We start from the raw sequence: 25,192 nt of genomic DNA on the forward strand, positions 1-25,192 counted from the left end.
TCCCTCTATTGATAGGTGAAAACTGCGTGAAAATCCATTCACTAGTTTTTGAGTTACCGGGACATACATACACACAAACAGACAGACGCGGGGGGACTTTGTTTTATAAGGTGTAGTGTTAAACCTATGCTAACTAAACATGTTTAAAAAAAACATGCAACAAACCGATAACGTATTTTAATACATTAAATTTATTACCCGTACCTACATAAGCTAGTACATATGCCATGTCTACTTGAAGTCGCGACTTTTGCTTTGAAGACGTGCCAAAGCACATTAATCAACTATAACTACACCGACCGACCAACAATTTCCAAGTTTCTAACTCAACCTTCAGCTTAAGTTGTTCTTCGGACGAGCTAAGAAGCAGCATAGGAACTACATAAAAGAACAACTCATATCCTTCGTTAGATTTTTAATTTATTTAGAACACAAACAGTCACATAAATACAAATAGATTTTTAGTACAATGTAGTGTACTTAACATACTTAAGAAACAGACCTGGAGGTTAATTAATGAGTACATAATGTTAATATACATAATAACCGCAGAAATAAAATGAAAATTATGAGCCATACTCGTACCTACTTAAATTATATTTACCAGTCTTCAAAACAAAATCAGTATTGTGTGAAATTATATAGAGGGTAGGTAAGTAGAAAACTGTAAATAGGTTTAACATCAATATCCGAGAATTGTTTGTTTACTGAGCCAGAAATTAAAGATGTTCGTGTGGTCTCATAAAACTCATGTTTAATATACCTGGAAGGATGTTTTATTTTATTAGTGGATGTGAGTTTTCTCCTTAACAAGATTGCTTATTAAGCCAGCAACGTCTCTCCGGTAACACTGTTTCATGAGCAGGAAGCGCCTAAGCCGACACTAACTAAATAGTCTATTATACTTCCTACTATTAAAAAAAAACATGTAAAGGAGTGTTCCTTTACAATGCAATTTGGGTAGGTAAGTATTTTGAGTAGTTAGCTTAAGGTAAAGTAGGTTCGGAATAAGGTGGCTTGTCAACATTTTGATGATTGAACAAAACTAGAAAAAAAGATATTCTTATTTTTACTTGAAAATGTATATGTTGGGTATGATAAAACCTAAGATTCACCAAACTTAACTAACAATTGTATGGGAATAATCGCAAAACAATATTTAAACTGCCAACTGCCAAAAATATCTGTGGGTACCTACTGCCATCAATCCGCCCTTTTTCATTAAATACTATCGGCCACAAAATTCAATCTGCCAGGGTATATTTCTGTCGTCCGTGAAAATAAAAATTAAAAACCCACGCGCAAAGGAACCAATTTCATTTACTCATAATAATTAAGTTATTGTGTATGATTTACAACGTGTACGGTTTCCTAGTGGCGAGGTAGTCCTTGACGCCGGGCAGCGCGCGCACGGTCTGCACGAGCGCGCTCACGCTGGGGTACTGCTTCTCGATCTGCGTGCCAAGGAACAGGTTGGCGCTCTCCACGATGCCAACCAGGATGAAGTCGGCCCAGCTCAGCTGGAAAACAACATAGCCGTCAAGTAGATGTTTGTGTTATGGTGGCATTTATTTCACCAGTAGAGAATTATTAATTTATTAAGTAATCTTAATTGCCGAATAAAAACCAATCATCCAATAGGCGGACTTAATGCTAAGGCATTTACTGCCAGTCGACCTTGTGTAAGCAAGCAGTTTAAATTTATATCCGGCTCGCCAAAACACCTTCAGCTCCTTCCTCCAGCACTTCAATCTGTCTATAAAATGACTGGCAGTGTGAGTGATAGGTATGTAAATCAGTTTTATCTGAGTGACGGCACTGAATTATATTTGTCTTTAGGTTCATTCGATTATTTCTTATCAAAGAGAGCAGGCCATACCTCATCAACTTATTAAAATTGCCTAACCTTTAGAATGATAACCTTTAGATGAAAATATAGGTAAATACTACCTGGAAATATCTTTTTTGTCAAAATAAAAAAAAACTTAAAACCTTTTCTTTAAGATAAAATTAAAAAAAAAATGTGTCGCTTGCAGTATACTTATAAATTATAATTTTTATTCCATACTGGGACGCAGCCATTTTAATGACCCATAATTTGTCGATGAAATTGAAATAATATATTGAATAAATTTTTTTACAAAACCAAATGTGGCATTGTATTGAATGTATTTACATTAGTAAATACATATGTAGTTAAATACTAGCTTACCTTGCCGTTGAAGAAGCCCTTGTTGGCTTTCAGTTCCTTTTCGAAGCGAGAGAAGAAGAAATCAACTGATTCGTTAATGATTTCTTTTTTAATGGCCTCCTTCCGAGTAGCATCAGTCTCCTTGATGAAGGTGACGATTTCTGGAAAACGAAATGCAATATTAGGACTGAAAAAATCTTGAATTTATTATGCTTAAAAAATGTTACCAAGAAAAACACACACTTAAGTTCGTAAACAACTAGGCGGAATAATCCTTTAAAAATATGTTGGATATATTCGGAACCCTATTCTAGGGTTTCTGTGAGACCGAGGGGTAATTTACACCATACATTTTTAGCTCTTAACTCGATTCAAAAATCAATATTCACTTTTAAGAATGTGGGTAATTAATTCCGAGTATATCACGAAATAAAAATTGAAAACGTTAAGTTTTATGATCCTCGTGTTCTGTCATCATGAAGTAATCATAAATTAAACTACCAGTGTTTAACCCTATTAAATCTACTAAATCGCAGACCCTTCCTACTACTAAAATAATAGATATTGTGTCTATTCCTAATATCCAACGATGTCTAACTCCTAACACACTACATAGAGTTATGTTATCTTTAATTTTAGTTACTTTAGCATTTATTTTAGTTTTTCCAGTAATGGTCCTGGTGAGACGCATACTTACTGGTCCAAAAGGTCCAGAAGTCGTAGATGTTGAAGACAATGGCGTCCAGCACGGCCTGTTCCCAGGGGTCGGTGGGCAGGAGCTTGTGTTGGCTGGCCAGGTAGCGGGCGATCGCCAGCGACTGGTTCAGGGATCTGTTGCCCTCCTGGTACAGGGGCAACTGGCCGTATGGGAGTGCTGGCTGCATACTTACTGGTCCAGAAGTCGTAGATGTTGAAGACGATGGCGTTCAGCACGGCCTGTTCCCAGGGGTCGGTGGGCAGGAGCTTGTGTTGGCTGGCCAGGTAGCGGGCGATCGCCAGCGACTGGTTCAGGGATCTGTTGCCCTCCTGGTATAGGGGCAACTGGCCGTATGGGAGTGCTGGCTGCATACTTACTGGTCCAGAAGTCGTAGATGTTGAAGACGATGGCGTCCAGCACGGCCTGTTCCCAGGGGTCGGTGGGCAGGAGCTTGTGCTGGCTGGCCAGGTAGCGGGCGATCGCCAGCGACTGGTTCAGGGATCTGTTGCCCTCCTGGTACAGGGGCAACTGGCCGTATGGGAGTGCTGGTTGCATACTTACTGGTCCAGAAGTCGTAGATGTTGAAGACGACGGCGTCCAGCACGGCCTGTTCCCAGGGGTCGGTGGGCAGGAGCTTGTGCTGGCTGGCCAGGTAGCGGGCGATCGCCAGCGACTGGTTCAGGGATCTGTTGCCCTCCTGGTACAGGGGCAACTGGCCGTATGGGAGTGCTGGTTGCATACTTACTGGTCCAGAAGTCGTAGATGTTGAAGACGATGGCGTCCAGCACGGCCTGTTCCCAGGGGTCGGTGGGCAGGAGCTTGTGCTGGCTGGCCAGGTAGCGGGCGATCGCCAGCGACTGGTTCAGGGATTTGTTGCCCTCCTGGTACAGGGGCAACTGGCCGTATGGGAGTGCTGGAAAACAATGCAGACGAAATTAATAAACAGTATAAAAACCCTTTTTGACATATAGACGGGACACAAATTGAATCCGGATTCCATAAGTTTACCGTTTTACTATAAATTGGTGACATTATAAAAATTAATTGAAATAAATCAAAATAACATACTAAATACGTGGTATTCAAAACGAACTTATCTATAAAAAAATAGAACTAAATTAAAAAGCTCCTCGGCACCATGCCAAAGGGGCCACATTTTCTAGATGTATTTTATTTTTATTTAGTTATTAGTTTTAATTTACTTTTATTGATCATAATTCATATTAAATAAAATTTTGAATAAAGTTTGCTATAGCAAAGTTTTATTGAAAAATTTATTGTTTAAGCATCAATAATTAAATAAATAGAAATAAAAACGAATGTAACCAAATGTACAATTAAATAGGTAATGGATACTTGGATAGTCATGCAAAGATAAAGATGTGGAGTGTCATGAATACACCAGCTGAACTAGATGGCGCTGGCATGGCCACAAACATTTAATGGTAATGTTTAATTACACTACATCTAATAACGTAAGTATTTGTCGTTTACAATAAAAAAGAGTTTTATTGGAAACATTATGGGAATAGACGCGGGTACTTACAGTCTTTCACGCTCTTAATAGGCCAGTCCGAAAGCTCGTACCTGATATCCTCAAACTTCTGCCCCCCATAGTGGAGGATGTACCTGATAGACTCGGCAATGCCGTTTATGTTCAAGTAGTGAAGTTTCTTGGCCATCTTGATGCACTCAACCCCTGTGAATGACGAGCGTAAACAGCACGCCACATTATATAATAGCCATGGGTTTGATAACGGGTCCACTGTTGACAAAATGATAAAAGTTCAACCAGATAAATATAATGACTACCTATTATGAAATTGATTATGGAGATTATTGTGTTAGTTTGGTGGATGATTTGACATTGAAATTAGCTAGACCAAATATCAAATATGAACGCGGTATGGTAATATTTTATATTATATGTATTTTCTGTACCACGACGGTAGTTAACAAGCGGACGACCCACGCAGTCGCAGCCTGTGAACGCTTGCATCCCGACTGGTGTCATATAAAGGCCTCGCATACACTTACTTACTTTTACGCATACTTTTCTATGACAGATGACAGGTGATCACGTGATGATTTCCATAGAAAACGAAGCTCCGGAAGCTCCGGCCCTGACACAGTCCGGTCTAATGTGAGTTATCCTTAACCTGTCGAATCCCACGATATGAAGTCACCATGAGCGTTCTGGCTCATATATGAGCCGTGGGAGCTGACAGATTAATCAGCTATACAAAGATTAACTATTTTTGCAGGTTAGAGAACAGTGCCTTCACATTCAACACAGTGTAGGTATTTTTGATCAATCATCATATAACTAAGTCATCACTGGGGGCCGATTTTTGAATTTCGACCGTTCGATTTCGTGTATTTCGTTCAATAATATCTCCACTGCTATACTTTGTTTTTTTTAGCATTAGATAAAGATAAACAATCTTGATGTGTTTTTTAATTGAAAAACATGTTTTAAAAATAACTCACGGCAAATATGTAACAATTATGAATCGAATACAATCATTTATATTCTTCTGCTTTCATAAGTATAAGTTACTGATTTTTAAAAAAGCGGCCAAGTGCGAGTCGGACTTGCCCATGAAGGGTTCCGTATTTAGGCGATTTATGACGTATTAAAAAAAAACTACTTACTAGATCTCGTTCAAACCAATTTTCGGTGGAAGTTTACATGGTAATGTACATCATATATTTTTTTTAGTTTTATCATTCTGTTATTTTAGAAGTTACAGGGGGGGGGGGACACACATTTTATCACTTTGGAAGTGTCTCTCGCGCAAACTATTCAGTTTAGAAAAAAATGATATTAGAAACCTCAATATCATTTTTGAAGACCTATCCATAGATACCCCACACGTATGGGTTTGATGAAAAAAAAATTTTTGAGTTTCAGTTCTAAGTATGTGGAACCCCAAAAATTTATTGTTTTTTTTTTCTATTTTTGTGTGAAAATCTTAATGCGGTTCACAGAATACATCTACTTACCAAGTTTCAACAGTATAGTTCTTATAGTTTCGGAGAAAAGTGACTGTGACATACGGACGGACAGACGGACAGACAGACAGACAGACAGACAGACAGACATGACGAATTTATAAGGGTTCCGTTTTTTGCCATTTGGCTACGGAACCCTAAAAAGCGTTTTTCAATTAAAAGACATGTCAAGATCGCTTACGTTCTTTCTAATACTAAATTAACTAACTATAGGCATTTATTTTCTACTAATAGAATTGAAATCGAGTGGTCAAATACTACTAGATTGCAAATTCCTATCGCTCGTATTTCAAAAATCAGAATTTCGCCGTTTTCCACCGATTTTCGAGTGACGAAATCGAGCGATCGAAATTAAAAAATCGGCCCCCAGCGTGTGTTATCAGTTTCTCTTATGTTAACGTACCTACATAAATATAATAAGTTGTAAGTCATGATATTTAATCATGGCGGCGGTCACGGCCCCGGTCGGGATTTGATAACGACAAAGACAGTTATTTTCCACTGAATACGAGTACTTTCAACATTATAACAACTATTATAACAACATTATAACAACTGTGTCCAACGGCGTTTACAGTTGGTATATCGGCCATATTCGAAGTTTAAGATACGTCAAATACTAGAGATTGAAACAATATGGATTGGATATGTCAGTGTCAAACAAGTGTCAAAAGTGACGCGTTTGTTTGAAGAACCGTATTCGAATATGGCCGTATGCCAGTGTACAAAATTGGACGGTTAACGTTTACGTTTTGACCACCGCGTGCACTGACTGCCATAATTTTTACTAGTATTTCTCCCACCACAGACTGCATGCACCTAGCCCATACGAAACAAGACAACAACCTACAATTATTGAAGAATTTGAATTACCTATTAAACTAAAGATACTGCTATACTTACTACTAAAAAGTGGCTGTGTGAGACTTCGCAATAAGCTTGAAAAAATTATAAATAAAAAATATTTTGTAGAGTCATTATCACAGCGAACTAAGGGCGTTTTTAGGGTTCCGTAGCCAAATGGCAAAAAACGGAACCCTTATAGATTCGTCATGTCTGTCTGTCTGTCTGTCCGTCTGTCCGTCTGTCTGTCCGTCCGTATGTCACAGCCACTTTTCTCCGAAACTATAAGAACTATACTGTTGAAACTTGGTAAGTAGATGTATTCTGTGAACCGCATTAAGATTTTCACACAAAAATAGAAAAAAAACAATAAATTTTTGGGGTTCCCCATACTTCGAACTGAAACCCAAAAAAATTTTTTTCATCAAACCCATACGTGTGGGGTATCTATAGATAGGTCTTCAAAAATGATATTGAGGTTTCTAATATGATTTTTTTCTAAACTGAATAGTTTGCGCGAGAGACACTTCCAAAGTGGTAAAATGTGTGTCCCCCCCCCTGTAACTTCTAAAATAAGAGAATGATAAAACTAAAAAAAATATATGATGTACATTACCATGTAAACTTCCACCGAAAATTGGTTTGAACGAGATTTAGTAAGTAGTTTTTTTTTATACGTCATAAATCGCCTAAATACGGAACCCTTCATGGGCGAGTCCGACTCGCACTTGGCCGCTTTTTTTTTTAAGTTATCCCCTTCACTTTTTTTTCAAATTTGGGATTTTTTATGTTATTTCTACTCAGAATCACGAGCTCTTTCTATCCTAATAGAAAAAAAAGTGTCCTAAGGTTTTTATTTCCATTCCGTCACCATTTTTCATAGACTTTGTATGGCGGTCGCGGAATGGAAAGATCGAAAAATGTACGGAAATTTTGGGACACTTTTTTTCTCCTATTAGGATAGAAAGAGCTCGTGATTCTGAGTAAAAATAACATAAAAAATCCCAAATTTGAAAAAAAAGTGCAGGGGACAACTTAAAAAAAAAAACCTCCATTAATCAAGTGTCAAAGACCCTACTGGCGCTCAAGTCCTTAAGCCTTTTAAATTTGACGAGAATCGGTAAAGAAATGCAACCTGCAGATGAGAACATACGGACATACAAAAGCATTTTTGGCCAAGCTGAAAGGGAGACCTTTGCTCGGTCAATTAGCTAAAATATTTCTGCTTTATTGTCAGACATAAAATAATCTTTCCTCTGCGTAGAATGATGAGGTCCATGTTAAAAACGATTTTGAGTCCTTCCGCAGGACTGAAACTAAATAATATAGTATAAGTACTTATCATAATATTTCACCCGATTTGGTTCAGCGCTTTAAAAACGTTTAATTCCACATTTTATAATAAGAAAGTAGGTGTTTGAAAAATGATACGAAAGTAACCGTTATTAATTGAATACTTTAATAAAATCTGCATGAGATCAATAAATAATAGGTACCTACCTAAAATGAAAGTGCTACGCTAATTAATAACAAATAGAATCACAAGGTCAGAAATAATTTGATAACACCGAGGTTAAATTTAATAAGCACCGAGTTGGTAAAATGTTGTATGTAGTTCGATATCAATTATAAGTTTTAATACGTTAACTTGTTGTTGACATCTTGGCAGGTATCAGGTCAGGTGCAAAACTAAGTTAAATACGACTATGAAAAGTCAACAAAATATTTTTCGGGCCGTATACGTATTACAAACACAGATGACTTAATTACTTATATGACAGATGCGCCACACCTTTTCATCCTAGAACTCACTGGACGCTGCACGCTGGTACTATAATGAGTTTAGAGGCCAAACTAGGCCTTATGGGGATTAACATTTATCTAGTGAGTGGGTAACTTTGAGTGTTTGAAGTTCTCAAGCAACCAAATGGGCTCACCTCGATGTAGATACTCTCAAAATCATAATAGGTATACAGGATGTAACAAAAATAGTGAGAATCCGTTTAAGGGCACATTCGGTATCGTGTTGGAAAAAGTCGAAGGATTTTTTATTCTGACGCGTAAAACTTTTGGCCTTTGTATGGATGCTCGGCCGACTTGGACGTCAATAGTAAAAAAAAAACGCGTCAAAAATTGTTTTCTTCAGATATGAAGTCATACTGCGCTCTAATAAATTATACATACGCCATAGTTCTAGAGATCCTCGTCTAGTAGGTATTGTAACAACGGTCATCTGCATTCATATTCCAGAATGCGCAAGTTGTAATAGGTACGAGAGTACCTAATGACGCTGCGCTCAGTTTTCTGGGACCCCTGTGTAATAAAGTGTTTCCTTAGGCGCAACAAACTACATCGTAAATTACCTACTAGGGTTTTCTCTCTCTGCCGCCGCTATTGCGTTTATGGTAGCTTGCTAGTGTTAGCGGTGGTGGTAAACTTTAACGTCCCTGGCGGCCTAGCCAACATGACGATCGCTTGCGCCATCGAATCGCTTTGTGTCTCTCTATCACTCTTCTATATTAGTGCGACAATGACAGTTGCGTTTCGTTCGCTACGTAGCGTTAGCGATTGGCATGTTGTCTACGGGGCCTGGCCCACTACGCGATGCATATCCAGACGTGAACTCATGTTTTTGTTCAGTAACTGCAGGGCACAGAGCGTGCATCCACTGCATTTTAAGTGGCATTATATTAGCTCCTGCTAAGTAAACGATACTTACTCAAAGAAGTGACTGTCTCTTGACTGTCGCATGTTATTTAAGTTTAGTTCATAAGTTAATTACCTAAGTACTGGATACCCGAAATAGGTAACTGTTTAATCTAATAAATTGTATCAGGAATACCATCTACAAATATACACAGTACTGCAATAAATCATTCTTATTCTTATTCACGCCAATAGAGAAATAAAGATAGGTACCTACTAAGAAGTACCTTTCAGCTAGAAGAAAAGTACAATCGAAGATGTCGCTTGCAATGAGGCTGGACCGTCTCTTTCCACCGCAGTCCGAGTGGAACGGCACTAAAAGGTCCCGTTTATACGCCGCACTCTGTGTAACTAACGCGGTGTGTAATTTACCCCACATCACCCACATGTATCGACCCTACACCTTTTATGACAGTATTTGAGATGAGAGACTCTTGTGAGTAAGAGTTCAAACCAAGGGACTCGTGATTGGCGAGTGGCAGCAAGGTGTCCTACTTTTACAAAATGGGACTCTAGAGCTATATAATTATATACGAGTAGATATCCACAAGTTCCATGACTGCAAAGGATGAATTAAATCAAAATTATTATAAAGATATGGCCGCTCCGACATATTATAATTATCTGATAGCGACTGGGCAGACTGATGATGATGTGTCTACTTAAATAGCTACCTTACCTATGTTAGTAGCACTCAGGAATAATCAAAAAGGGTTTATTATTCCTGTTTGATTATCTTCACATACGACGTTACGTTGTAACGACCATACATTAATTATATGAATATTTATAGTTCCAACGATATTAACGCTCCGCTACATCATAAATTAACTTAATGACTGCGTATCTCATTTCCATGTAAATATTTAAAATCTGAAAACAGAACAGTTATCGCGTCAGGATTATTTTTCATTTGTTATTACAGCTTCATGAACGCTAAGCCAGCGGATCAAATGGATCGAACGAATTAATTAAAAAAAATTTAATACTGGCTTTGCCCTGGTACTATTAGCTATTTCGATTGATAATAATGATGATTGATATAAGCTGTCCTATGTTCTTCCACTGGCCTTAAACTAACTTTATTCCAAATTTCTGCTAAATTAGTTTAGCGGACAGCAGTCAGAATTACTTTCGGATTTATAATTTGACCTGGACCTGAGAGAGGAGCTGCTTGATAAGCTGGAGCGTCTGCAAAATGTATGCATCCGATATATTTTTGGGTTGCGGAAATATGACCACATCTCCGACTTCCGTTCTCAGCTCGGTTGGCTCCCGATCCGTCGGCGCAGGGACGTACACATCCTGTCACTGCTCTTCAACGTCCTGTTCAATCCAACCTCCCCACCATATCTTTCAGAAAGATTTACATACCTGGCGGATGGTAGTGGTCATCGCTTGAGATCGAGTGCGAACCTGACTCTCGCTGTACCGTGTAACAAGACTCGGTCATACTCCAGGTCGTTCACAGTGCGCGCTGTGCAGTTGTGGAACAAGTTGCCGTTATCCCTTAGACAGTCCCAGTCGGTAGCATCTCTCAAGACTAAATTGCATAAATTATGGCTATCCAATGACTTGTGTTCTGGTTGAGTACTAAGTATTTTTATTTAATTATGTTTATGTATATATTTAATTATATGTATGTATTCATATTAATATGTATTATACGTATGTATATGTGTATTTTATTTATATTAGAATGTAGGCTAAAGGTTTTAATTATTTACTTGGGTAATAATTGAACCATAATTTGCTTTTCAGTACATGTGTTCGTTTGTCTGTCAATTTCATTTGTCTACTCTCAATTGCTCAAAGGTTGACTGGAAGAGATCCCTTATAGGGATAAGTTCGCCTTTGTACATTGTATACTTTCTTTTAATTGTATCTTAACCTGTCTTATGTACAATAAAGTGTTTACATACATACATACATACATAATTTTATAATTAATGTGAATGTGTTAATAAATACATGCCGGACACCTGCTATAACAAACGTGGTAGTGGAGTACAGAGATGCTTCCAGTCTTTTTTACTCTAGAAGAACAAGCTTCCACCGATTTTAATCAAATTTACAAAATCAGTAAAAGATTTTTCAGAAAAAAAAACTGTATACCTATAAGGATACTAGCAACCCGCCCCGGTTTCACACGGGTTAACAAATTAAATTATACATAAACCTTCCTCTTGAATCACTCTATCTATACATATAATAAAGCTGAAGAGGGTCGAAAGTCTGTACATGGAAGATATTCGAAAAAAAGTTCGTTGGGGATACTTAGAATCGATAACAGAACACGTTCCAACAGTTTTTAGAATTTTTGTCTGTTTGTCTGTTTATCTGTTTATTTGACCGCGCATCACGTGAAAACGGCTGAACGGATTTTGATGCAAACTTTACTAATCTGTCAAGAAAATCCCTGGCCCTATTTTAGGCTAGAAAAATTCAACCCCTAAAAGGGGGGGTGGCCACTACACTCAATTAAGTTATGTTTGCACCTAAATCTTATGGCGCTAACTTAAGAAAGTGGTGCAAACTTTTTTTTTGTGTAAGTACTTTGTAAAAAAAACAAAATTTTTCTTAGTCAATGTCAAACGTCTTTGCAAATACATATTAAATCACATTTATAGACGGGTCTATCGCGGGTCTATTGACAATAATTAACATTATCTGAAGTGGGTGGTTTGAAAATATGATGTCTACCCCAAACTTTTTCATACACTTTCCGTCGGGTAGTTGCACAAATCTCTGTTTTGACATTTTGTTGGGACATCAGTTAGCCGCGACCACGACCAGTGAAACCTGTGTCGAAACGTCGGTAAGTAAGGGTAACGTTCCATTTCTAACCGCAGCTGCACTACTGGTACTGAACGCGCCGCTGTTACTGTCAATTTCTATAGTAAAATTGACAGTAGTGCAGCTGTCGTTGGAAATGGACTGTCACCTTAAAGGTAATAAAATAAATTTCGAGATAGGCCCGTCTATAAATGTGAGTTAATATGTGTTCAAAACGCGAAAGTTTTTAAATATTATATCTCTTTGTAAATGTCAAACAATTTGGGACTTGCATTTTAAACGCGTTACCATAACTTTTTGAAAAAAAACGAGTTTTTCGCTAAATTCTCGCAACGTATTGAGGTTACAAGGTAGCACGGTCTCAGGAATCTGAGGAAGAATCGGAGACGTTCACGCAGTGCGAAGAACGGTTGACCGCTCAGCGGATTCGCACGACAGACGCGCTCGACGGTAAGTACTGTGGTGCATCAGCGGATACTGGAGAGAGTCGTCCGTCTATACTTATCTACACATGCGCGGATATTGGCGGAAATCGAAAGTGAACAGGCAGTATATACCTAAATCCATTTACACTGTCTTGGATGAAGGCAAGGTCACAATAGACCCTCTGGAGTTCCTAAACTCGTTGAGTGTTTCAGGACTCCCAGCACACATACCTATTAACCTACATTAATACTATTGTTCTGTGTTTAAGCACTGACAGCCTGGACGCTTCGGGCCTTCGGCCCTACATGGAGCTCGGCCTTCGGTTTTCGCATTATTTAGATATCCACACCAACGTTTCACGTAAACTTTTGCGGCTGTGTCCCTGACATAGCATCTCTAAATTTTTATTATCAAAAAAATTTCGCGCTCGCTACGCTCGCGTTTTTAATACGATTTTAAGGGTTAAGCCCTACTTTAATAAAAATGGCATTCTGGGCATCCTACCAAGCGACTACGACTTACGCCAATTTTTTTTTTAATTTAAATTCAAAACTTATAATTAAACATTTTTTTACACTGTTAAAAGTAATCCCCGGTACATACATATACAGTAGAGTCCGATTAGTACGACTTCGCATATAACAACCAACCGCTTATAGCGACGTAAGTATAGGCACTTGTTTGGTTTTAGTACGAGCTACTATGAAAGTACAACCGTTTATTACGACTCCGCTTATAACGACCGATCGCTTTTAACGACGGAAATTGACTCAAAATCCGTCTCTCAAGTCCGGTTACAACGACGAGCGACGTAGTTTTTACAAATAAATAGTTGGTAAGAAGCTTACTCCGTCCCGCGCACCTAACTCCCCTCCTCCTTTTGCCTACGCAGCAAGATGAAATAGTCATGTGACTTTTCGTAATCGTGCAAACTAAATAAATTTCCCATTATTCAATTGAGCTTAAACTTCACATACATAATTATGTACATAAGTTAGGTACAATGCAATATTTTGGTAGGTACCTTCGAGCTGATCTATGGACACAGGAGATGGACATAGTAACTGTGTGATGAAACAAGAAAATAACGTCAGCTGGATTAGATCCCCAAGAATTACGACTTTTTATTTTACGGGATTCGAGTAATTTGCGGATGACGAGTGAGTTGACTACGCGTACCTTGAAAAGTGGCTTCTTCTAAACACACAATTAAGTCTCTACATTTAAGACAAAGTGTTGTAATACTAACGTAAATAAATATTTTAAAGGAAATGTTTTTTTTTTCTTTGATTGTCGCATAAGTATTAATAAATACAAAATGACGTAATTATTTTGTTTAAAAAAATATATTAAAATTGGCAGTTCGTTTTGTACGACGTCCGGTTAGTACGACGTAATATCAGCGGTCCCTTGGGCGTCGTTATAACCGGACTCTACTGTATGTAGATATTTAGTTGTGCATACATAAACATAACTGTAAATAAAGTGTAAATACTCAGCCTCAAGTTTTTGATATCTATAATATTCTCCTTTCCTCTAATCTTACTTCTAACTAATATAATATTAGACCTAAATTCGAAAGTTTGTTAGGAATTATGGATTCCTATGTATATAATTCTTAATTTTTCATGCTCAGAATGATTTGACTGGACGACAGAATTGGATGATATTTGCCATGGACATGATTTGGATAAGTACAGTCAAGAACGTAAAAATACAAAAGTAGTACTGTATTACGTTATATACCTACTACTCTGTGTCGTTTAAATCACGTCTAATATTGGAATAAGGGCGAAAAAAACTATTGGTTTTGGAGTGTAGTTTTGTTTAGTGGTACCTACCTAAATCTAAAATATTTTATCTGGACTTCAGTCCGCTAATCGTATCCATCTGTCACTTTACTTCAAGTTCCGCCTCCAGGGGAGAGAAAGATAAATTAGGGATGAATTAGCTTACTAACACAGACCGAATTCCACGCGGGCGGAGCCGCGGGCACAGCTAGTCTATTAAATAAAACCGCATCAAAATCCGTTGCATACATAGGGACAGACAGACAGGCGGCAAGCAACTTTGTTTTATACTATGTAGTGATATCGCTCGTTTATCTTTATTTTATGCGTATACCTACGTTTTATTGTATACTAATGTATCTGATAAATATAAATTTGGTATTAATACCTATCACACGAAATCCATTTAGGCACACGATCCCACTCGAATCTCGTTTGGGTAGCTCACGTCTGTTGTATGGATTTAGATGTTACAGCCAACAAAATCACTTTCATCAGAAGCGATCAAATATGCACCCTAAGCTTCTATCTTACACCTTTTCCCTCCACCAAGGTATCGCATCGCGATATTTCCTATGAACATCCCCGTAATGGGCACAATACATTGCGCTGCGAACATGAAAGATTTACTTCCGGCTCACTCTGGGGTTCTAATGGATGATCAAACCGCCCTAAGGTTTATATTAAACTCATCAGTGGGCAGGATATGTTTTGTGATGTTATCGATGATGCTCTGTTTGTCTATGTGTCTTTAATTGTACTTTACTCTTCCACTAATATCTTAGTATTCGTCAGTTTAAAGTCATCTATTGAGGTCGTTAGGTAATTACTTTTAAACTACATGCAAACCCACAAAAAAAGATAATATTACCTCACATTATATGGTACAAATCCGATATTTTGACTAACTTCATATTCACGATTCGTGCCTTAATAAGACGCTAAATCTTAATGTACCCGATTCTAATCGCATCCTGAGAATCCCCGAAACAGAGCATAGCAACGCATGTTAAGCATGCCTATGCCCAGTCGCTTCAAGAATTGTTCTATTGCTGACTAAGCCAACAGAGGATAACACAAATAAAAGTAAATAAACTAACTGAAGTTAAGTACTCGACTGTTTTAAAGGAGGCATAGCTATTTTTTTACCGCGCACAGGATACCAGGGAAATTGGTAGAAAAGGCGATAATATCTATGAAAACACGAATTTGTTTGCTGTCTGGACACTTTACCGAAAGGGACGACCCAAGCACTTAGGTATTCCCATTGTTTGGGGTTATTGGTCCATTCTAAATTCTCAAGCGGGTCTAAGCTTAGTGGGGAGAATCACTGAGGGTTAGTGCGAGTTAGGTATTATACTAGGTATAGAATATAGACGCTCAAGGTCGAAGATTGTTGAATATTTATGTTATATGTTATATAGGCAAGTTAAGAAAACTATGTAAAATAAAATCTATATTTTGAATAAGTACTCGTAATTGGGTAATGTTGGTACGTTCCGAGGTAAGTAGATACTTATTATTTTTCAAATTCGATGTCATACTTGTTTAACCCTTTAGCCAAGTGGTAAGTAATCAAATAGGAACCTCGGTCTCATAGGTAGCTCGCGTTCTGTTTCTGTGCATTCTGTATCACTGTTCTGGAAAATATAAACTAATATTGTGACATAGTTTTATTTTTGTTTAAGTAAACGAATATTGTGATGTCATTCTAATTTTATAGTATAGTTTATTAACGATTACCTACATGATGTAAAAACGTGACTAACCATTAAAACTTCTATGCACCTATGGCTAGCAGGGTGGTGGCCACATACGTACCACATAAAACCGCTGCTAACGGGCAGTGGACATTATTGAAATAACCACAGGATTTATTTTTAATAAATAATAAAAATAAAACAAGAAATTATTTGTTATTTGATGTGATTTTGATAAGATGTAATTATTTTTGAAAAGATGTGTCCCGCCGAGTTTGTTGCCGGTCCCATAATGGGATACCCTCCTCCAATTGAGGGGGGATTTAAATCTTCTCGGGGCAGAGGTGTAGGGTTGGAGCCGGTCTACCTAGCTTTATTTGACGTTCATAAGCGCATTGTAATTATGCCTACTTGAATAAACTATCTTTTATCTTATCTTTATCTACTGTAATCAGTTTTCAAAAGTAAAAACTTTGTTAGGCGTGGCTAACCTATATATTTAATTATATAAATCCCTCCTGAGCCTTACTTATCCTTCGTAATACCTATTTCTAAAAGGTTTAGCAACTACTACATAAGTATTTGCTAGCCCGATTAGATAAACAATGGTATTTTCTTGAGCCTGCTAAAGTAAACGAATGAACTTTAGGAAAGCAATTAGAACTAAACTAATTTTCGAGTCTTCGCCGCGCGTCGGGCATACCGAGTTTTACCTGTGTTTATGTAACTTCTTAGAGAGAATGTTTTTACAAACACGTGTTTCGTGGTCTAAAATTAATTACTGTTTCGTTTTAACGTTAAATTGTATAATTATTACATCTTTCTTTAATACCTACCTAAACAATTTTAGGTATCTTTGTCCTGATTAAAAATAATTCAGTAATTTTGATGTTTTCATGGGTGGGTCATGATCATGGGCCCAAGACAACAGTAGATGTTTTCCTAAACTGATTTTAATAGTTTTAAACAAAAATCGTTATGCCAGACATTTTTCTTTTTAACCGACTTCCAAATCTAAAAGGAGGAGGTTATCGATTCGGTTGTATGTTTTTTTTCTTATCACAGAACATACTTAATATACATTTTATCGAGAAGAAGACCCTGATGTAATAAAATAGCAATGTGCCTTTTAACATTAACTGCAGCATTGTTGCTAAATGTAATCTTGTAGGTGATGGTGTAGTGTTGCAATAATTGTCTTTTAATTGAAAAACACATTTTAAAAATAAGTTACGGTAAATATGTAACAATTATGAATATAATACGATCTTTTATAGTCTTCTGCTTTCATAAGTAATAGTTATTGATTTTTAAAAAGTGTTTTTCAATTAAAAGACATGTCAAAATCGCTTATCTTCTTTCAAGTTCTTTCTAATGCTAAAAAAAAACGAACTATAGAGTAGGTACCTGATCATCTTCCTCGCGTTGTCCCGGCATTTATGCCACGGCTCTTGGGAGCCTGGGGTCTGCTTGGCAACGAATCCCAGTAATTGACGTGGGACTAGTTTTTACGAAGGCGACTGCCATTTGACCTTCCAACCCAGAGGGTAAACTAGGCCCGTATTGGGATTAGTCCGGTTTCCTCACCATGTTTTCCTTCACCGAAAAGCGACTGGTAAATATCAAATGATATCTCGTATACATAAGTTCCGAAAAACTCATTGGTACGAGCCGGGGTTCGAACCCGCGACCTCCGGATTGCAAGTCACACTCTCTTACCGCTAGTCCACCAGCGCTTCTCAAGTAAGTATTAGAGGTACCTATCAAAAATAATGCTTTTCGACTCTTGAAAATTTAAAATAGTGTTAACCTCTGTTGTCGAATTAATTCACAAATTATAAAATTAAGAGCGAGAAGAGAAAAACGAAATTTAATTAGGAACGTAACTCGCAATAAAATAAACGGCGCTATGCATGTAAAACGTCTAAATAATATAAAACAAAAGCATTCAATGTAATAATAATGCTTAATTAATTACAGCCCTAATCCCTAAAAATCCAGGCCGGGTCATTTGCATACGTTTCCTACATTAACAACATCCAACAAAAGGATTATTTAATTAAGATAAACCGTCTAGACAATGGAAAGGCAAATTATGGAAACGAAATATTGTCTACTTAATGCGGTTGACCCCCGCAGCTGCTGTGTTTGTAGGTACCTAGGGATAATTACTGTGCCTAGCATGTCCACTGGAGGCCTATTCAAAGTCTAAAAACCTCAATTTAATTTGTTGTTGATATGGTACGACTATACCTGACTCACCGTGCATTGTCACGTACTCGTATTACATTCTATCATACATATCTATAACGAATCAAGCTTATACACAATTCTAATCCGACTGTATTTTTTTAGGTAATCGGTGGTTCTTCTTCTTTGCCTGGCCCTTTCCCATTCGGTAGGTAATCGGTGGTATTACCGGAAAATTTTAGCACGTCCTCCGAGTGTCAAAGATTGCTTAAAATTCTCGGATGTAGATATTAATTTTATTACTTTCCTATACCAAAAACGGACATACATATTGTTTATATTTTACACCATTAAATACTGGTGTCATCCTTGATCCTTCACCATTCAATTGCTACTCTGTGAACTGTATGTACTATCAATATATTATACCTAATCGGGTTCTAAAGCGGTTCCAACGATTTCGAAGTGGTACCTACAAAGGAGCTTACGCAGGCGAGAAATCAATAAAGCTAGGTTTCATTTTCGACACATTCGGTTTGCTCGAGTTTTCCGGTCACCTCAATTTTTATAATATAATTATGTAAATATGAATTAAATAATAAGTTAAATTTCTTGATTGATTAGAATCATAACTTTATTACGTCAAAGGAAGTCTTGTACGTTATTATATTTTTATATTCAAATAATATTAATGTAGTTTAGTATCTACAAAGGAAAAAGATCAAAAAGATATCTTGCTGAAAATGATTTTTTACGTCTCATATAACCGGCCACGGTTCCTAACTCGGTCTGTTTTATTATGCGCGATCGGCAGCAAGAATGATAAAAGTGAAAAAAGTTAGTTGTTCAAAGAAATTCCCTCGGACTTGGGGCAATAAAGCCTAAGGCGTATTACATAAATCATTGTCCTTTCGTAATAAATGAAAAAAGGGAATTTGGCATATTCACTGCATTTTCTTAAACTTATGTACATATTTTAAATTATAAAAAAAAAATCGAATGAAACAATTCTTTGTTTAATACCATCGCCTAACGCTTATGCCTTCTTGCAGACTGCAAGTATAATATGTACATAAGTTTAAGAAAATTGCCAAAAAGTGACCATTACCAATGACAGGAAAACTTATTAGAAATGTGCAGTAAAGCGTGAGTCTGACTTAATGTACGGAACCCTTGGACGCGAGTCCGACTCGCACTTGGCCGGTTTTTAACATGTTATTGACACAATAAAAAAATAAGTTTAAAGGTTTTTCTTTTTTTTTAATTTGCAATAAGTAAGTACAATTTTTTTTAAAGCGAAACTTAAAACATTGAATATATTATGCTGAAGCGATCGACATCAAAGTGATTTGTTAAGATTTAGTTAGTGGAAACCGTTTTCTCACGAAATGGAAATTGTATGAAAAAAGATATTCTTCCCTCTTCATTTACGATCTTGAAGAGTAAAATATGAGTTTCCTGTTTCGATAGCTTGCGCTGTTCGATCGAGGTCAATGGGCTATGGGCAGGCCATTGCTAGGTAATTTGACATAAATCCCGATGAGCCATCGACACGCCCTTACTCCCAATGTTTTGGTAACTTGCGAAGCTATTTGTTTGATCAATGACCAATGAAAATTCGTTATATATTTTATAGTATTCTTTTTATATATCAAACGTTACGAGTAAATGTGCCTAGTTTGATCTGTAATATCTATTCATAAAGTATAATGAGATACCTAGTTTAAATTTCTTTCAAAAGTCGGCAGATATACGTTCAGATCCTGCAAATGCAATTATGTCAACATCACTGTTACTGGACTTGTAGACGTCTACATAAGGTTACGATAGTTGATTTAGATCTAGATTTTTCCTATGTGTGCACTGTTCTTAGGTGTTAACTATATTCAATGCGATCTTCGATTAACTGAACCGTCCCGAGACCGGGCTGTTCGGATAGACCGCCCGCCCACAGAAATTGGATATTAATTGATCTGATTGAAAGAGACGAGATCAGAGTACATATAGGTATTGATTTAAACCTACAGTTTTGCCATGTGAACAAAAATTATATTGCCATTTTAATGAAATAGGTAACCGTATAACTAATAATTATGTTTGATCTATTTGCTTTCCGATGTTTTGGCCTGGGAGTCAAATTGAGATAATGAACGTAAAGTCAGCTCCAAAACGTTCGGCGGTCAATAAATCAAAATTTGAAAGTAAACGAGATAAAATAAAAATCTATTTAAAACTATTTTTGTTACTAATAAATATATTTTATTCCTGTTTCAGTTATAAAGCTGCTCCAATTGAATTAGCCTTATTAAAAACGAGAAGGTTAAAAACAGAGTAGCAAAACCTGTTTTAGCTGACAGAGGCATATTACGGTTTATGAAGATGGCGGGTGACGGCGGTAAGAATCTTGACCGTGATATACATACATATGCTATACACCGTGTTTTTTTTTATTTCCGTTAATTTCAAGGGTGCATTCCTGAGCTTAAATCAAGTAACTTTCTCAAAGACACCGATATTCTAATTAACTCCATTTCGGAGATAATCAATAATTTATTTTTTTGCTATAAGGCCTCTACGAGCGTGTACACTTGCCTTAGGGCCGGTTTACATATTGATTAGTGTTTAGAATGAGTTCATACATTTGCTACTAAACTTAAGTACAATCTCGGTCGATCGATGTTCGAAATGACATTGATATGTCATAGATTTCAATTGTTTGGTTGAGTTAAACGTAATGCCCGTGTTACAACAACGCTATATGCTACATTTAATTAGTTTTTAAACATATTTTTTTTTTGTATAGAAAGCAAAAAAAAATTTTTTTTTAAATTAACTATGCCATTTAGTTATCTTAAACGTACTTAACCATACCCCGAAGTTAACGGAATTCAATAAAAACACGGTGTATAATAATTCGCATAGAGAACTCTATGAAATTCAGGGTCAGTTCATTATGGACTCACTATATGACTTGGCTAGGAATTTAATATCGTAGATGTTCTCGTAACGTCTACTTATTTAGTGAAGTTGGGTAGCAGAGTAGTTCAGGTATTCGACTTTCAATCCAGCGGAGGGGTTCGAATCCTGGTACCAGAGAGTATTATACTTGATATTTACAACAAGATTTTCGGTGAAGAAAAATATACCTAATGAGAAAACATGCATGCACCCGCGAAGGAATTCATAGGTGTATGTATGTGTGTGATGTACCCATCCCGCTTTGGGCCAGCGTGGATGCCTACTTTAGTCCAAACGTGCTTGAGAGGAGGCCAGTGCCCAGAATTAAGACGTATATAGACTGGATTATTTTCTCGCTTACACTAAAATAACTATTAACTCGCTGACATCGCGTTGTCGAGTCGGTGCAGCAGCTACTTTAAATAATCGTTTTATAACCGTTGTGTAAGAATTTACTATTTAGCTTAGTGACAATTTTTCATGTGTCAATCAATCCTGTTTTATAGGTTCATAATATGTTATCACTGTAAATGTTGCATTGACATCTGTTAGGGCCTCAAGAATAAATAAATTACGTGCGGAATATTTTTTTAAATTTTGAATTTAGTAGAACAGTCATAAGCAACCTTTTAAGAATGCAAGGTTATAATTATTAACAAATGCATAAATGGTAACATGCACTTATAATTAATGGCTATCGTGTTTTCGTAATAAACATAACTGTGTGAACAACTGTTATTAGGTAAGCAATTATAACGAAAGGAACAATTACCCCAATACGGTTGAATTGTCTGATTTAATTATTCCCAGCAAGTCAAGGTACCTTATATTCATACAATATTTGAATATTACCTAATTAGACGTTAAAATCATGTTAAAATATGACATATCATAATTAAAGTTAAATGCACAATGTACGTACATAAGATGACCAGAAATAAATGTTTTGTTGTGTGGTTTCTGTGGGAATAATTTCTCAGTGGAATATTACTTTATTTATGATAATATTTTGCAATTCATATCTTAAAAATTGTTTTGTTATGTGTACCTATGGCATAGACTAGGAATCCTCTAGACGGAGTTAAGAGCAATTATTTCATGAAACCGATGCTGCCAAAAATACGGGGGTGCGGGGGGACGAGGTGAGCGAATCCCGTGCCGTGATTGGTCCGTTCAAAAACACGGACCAATCACGGCACGGGATTGACTCGAAGATGGAGTAATACTACCGTATAAGTGGCAGAGGGGGGTAGCGTTACTATGCTCAGTCTAGAATGGATGGGGTCTCAGTAGAGGATGTCTTGTCTGTGGTGTATGCATATGACTTGTAGCACGAAAAGCTGTTATATGGCATAACGGTGCAGTAGCAATCTGTGCCGACCGGTGCAGCGTGGCCTGAGCCGAGCGCGGGAAAGTCACGTGCATGGTTATGAATTTGATCTGACCTCCGATGATAACATAATATAACATGTTAATTATTTTAACTGTTTTTTACTCGACTACGACAACGCAAAAAGCAAAGGTTGTGATTTCAATCCACATGAATCCATGTAGTTACTAATGTTCGTCTCGTTTGCTCTTATCTATTATTATTAAAAATATCATTAGATTAAATAAGATAAGATACAATTAGTTTCATTTATAAATATTCAACAATTAAAACAATCATAATACGCTTTTAAATAGTTACTTAAATATTATAAATGTACAATGATGTACCTACTCTCGACGCTAGGGTGGAATACACGAGACACTTACCCTCACACCCATAGGAATTATATCATAGGTACTTAAAAGTATACTAAAATAAAATGGTCTGCATTTAAACCAAATTTTGCATTTTACCAAACAAAATAAGATTAATATCGCTATATTGCACCAGCCCGCGCTGCCAGTATGGTCCAGCCATAGACTAGGAATCCTCTAGACTGAGTTTAGAGCAATTATTTCATGAAACTGATGCTGCCAAAAATGCGGGGGTGCGGGGGGACGAGGTGAGCGAGTCCCGTGCCGTGATTGGTCCGTTCAAAGACACGGACCAATCACGTCACGGGATTGACTCGAAGATGGAGTAAAACTACCGTATAAGTGGCAGAGGGGGTAGCGTTACTATGCTCAGTCTAGAGGATGTCTTGTCTGTGGGTCCAGCTTTCAACTTACACCTTTATTACTTTCCACGAGCTTCCACGCACGTAGCGTAGAGAATGCTCATCATTTGGAGCCAATCGAAATTGCTCACAACAATTCTAAAAGTAGAAAGCATTGAAAATGGTAAAACTATTTCTCAAATTCATGTAACTGAGGTGTCAAGCCCAGAGCAGGTGCTTGCGGTCGGCGGTTTGAGACCCATCGGGACAATTTAATTGTCCTTTCATACTAAATGGAACTAACGACTTGCAAATAAGAGCGAATTTACAATACCGGCGCGCTTATCCAAGTATACATTTCAGAAGCTTTTAAGTTATATTATCTTTTAAGCCGTTTTTATTGCAAGCGCAATAAAGTTGATATTGCTAGTATGACTGTATTTGTTAGTGATGCATATTACGAATTTGAGGACAGTGAGGTACTAGTGTCTGTGGATGGCCGTTAATGATATCGATCACGAATTGAGGCGAGGTTTCAAATTTTGACAAAGTCAAAGATAAATAAAATTGTTAGTGTTAAAATCCTAATTATATATAATGTAAATTATAATGTTTTTATAAGATTTCAATAGCTTTTTTCTATGAAACCTATAACTTGCATTGTTTTGTACGTAAATATTTCATATTTAATTTGGATATAACAATAAAGGATGACTCACGTTAGACCGGGCCGACCGGGCCGTGTCCGGGCCGGAGCTTCCGGCGCTTACTTTTCTATGACAGATGATCACGTGACGCTTTCCATAGAAAACGAAGCGCCGGAAGCTCCGGCCCGGACACGGTGTAGTCTAACGTAAGCCATAATGTAATGGCAATACAAATTTTTCGAATGTGCGATACCGTATCAAGATTAATATCTGGGTGACCGAGCTTCGCTCGGAAAACATATAAAAACTCGAAAATGCGCGTTTTCCCAGAGATAAGACCTAGCTAGATCGATTTTTCGCCCCCAAAAACCCCCATATATAGTAAATTTCATGGAAATCGTTAGAGACGTTTCCGAGATCCCCGAAATATATATATATAAATAAACAAGAATAAATAAACAAGAATTGCTCGTTTAAACGTATTAGATATGGAAAGTACATTTTTTTGCTTGCGGTCATTTGTTCTAATCCTAGCCACACGCATACGAGCAGGACATTAGTATTAACTAGTGTTGTTTAAATATTCTATTGATTTTTCGTTTCTGAATATAGGCTTTGATATAGGGTAGATTTTGATGTAGATAAAACAAGTTTCATTAGCAGCAAATACGGGCTTTGTTTCATCATAGATTAGTTATCTCTGAAAGGTTCAATAACAATAGGTGTCTAAAATTATAGGGATTGGGAAATTGGAAGCGATTACTGAATATTGCATTTTATTTTGTAAGTTTTTCAACATAAGGAAATAGTCAATGACGCAATTTACTGATGAGCAGAATTTACTAATTTTGTTTTAAGTTATTGTCTAACGGAAGTCTAGTCAAGGGGACAATCGATGATATAGTGTGTCTAAGGACTGTGTCATTTCAAACATAGACAGAGAGAATCATACTATCTTTTTCTTAAATACTATTACTAGCACCCAAAAGAAAAGGATGAGTATAGTTTTTTTTTGTTCCTATTTACTGACAAATTGGTTTGACCAACTATAGGAAAGCCAATCGAAACTTAAATAATGTATGGGAATAGTCACGCTACATTTTTATCTTTTCGTTTGGCATATATCGATATAAATAGGTACGATTG

General features: G+C 36.9%; 1 protein-coding gene and 1 long non-coding RNA gene across 2 annotated transcripts in view; both read right to left on the reverse strand.

The window, feature by feature from the left end:
* Nucleotides 1–1,352: 1,352 nt before the first annotated feature.
* LOC134659877 (glutathione S-transferase-like) lies at nucleotides 1,353–4,606 on the reverse strand. Its single transcript, XM_063515588.1, has 5 exons — nucleotides 4,435–4,606; nucleotides 3,630–3,801; nucleotides 2,739–2,740; nucleotides 2,213–2,352; nucleotides 1,353–1,520 (listed from the first exon to the last, which is right to left on the reverse strand). Exons 1-5 carry the CDS (start codon nucleotides 4,568–4,570, stop codon nucleotides 1,353–1,355), a joined length of 618 nt encoding a protein of 205 aa, XP_063371658.1. The 5' UTR covers nucleotides 4,571–4,606.
* Nucleotides 4,607–5,640: 1,034 nt separating this feature from the next.
* LOC134659888 (uncharacterized) overlaps nucleotides 5,641–25,192 on the reverse strand; it is a 130,352-nt gene continuing 110,800 nt past the window's right edge. The window contains exon 2 of the long non-coding RNA XR_010097834.1: nucleotides 5,641–5,744. This is a non-coding gene — a long non-coding RNA (uncharacterized LOC134659888). The remainder of the gene's footprint in view (nucleotides 5,745–25,192) is intronic.

The sequence above is a fragment of the Cydia amplana genome, chromosome 2, assembly GCF_948474715.1.
Source record: "Cydia amplana chromosome 2, ilCydAmpl1.1, whole genome shotgun sequence".
Taxonomy (NCBI): domain Eukaryota; kingdom Metazoa; phylum Arthropoda; class Insecta; order Lepidoptera; family Tortricidae; genus Cydia; species Cydia amplana.

Coding starts and splice junctions, on each gene's coding strand:
- LOC134659877 (XM_063515588.1), bottom strand. CDS start 4,570: ATGGCCAAGAAACTTCACTACTTGAACATAAACGGCATTGCCGAGTCT. Junction 3,802..4,434: donor TATTAAGAGCGTGAAAGACT/GTAAGTACCCGC, acceptor ATTGTTTTCCAG/CACTCCCATACGGCCAGTTG. Junction 1,521..2,212: donor AGGGCTTCTTCAACGGCAAG/GTAAGCTAGTAT, acceptor GTTGTTTTCCAG/CTGAGCTGGGCCGACTTCAT.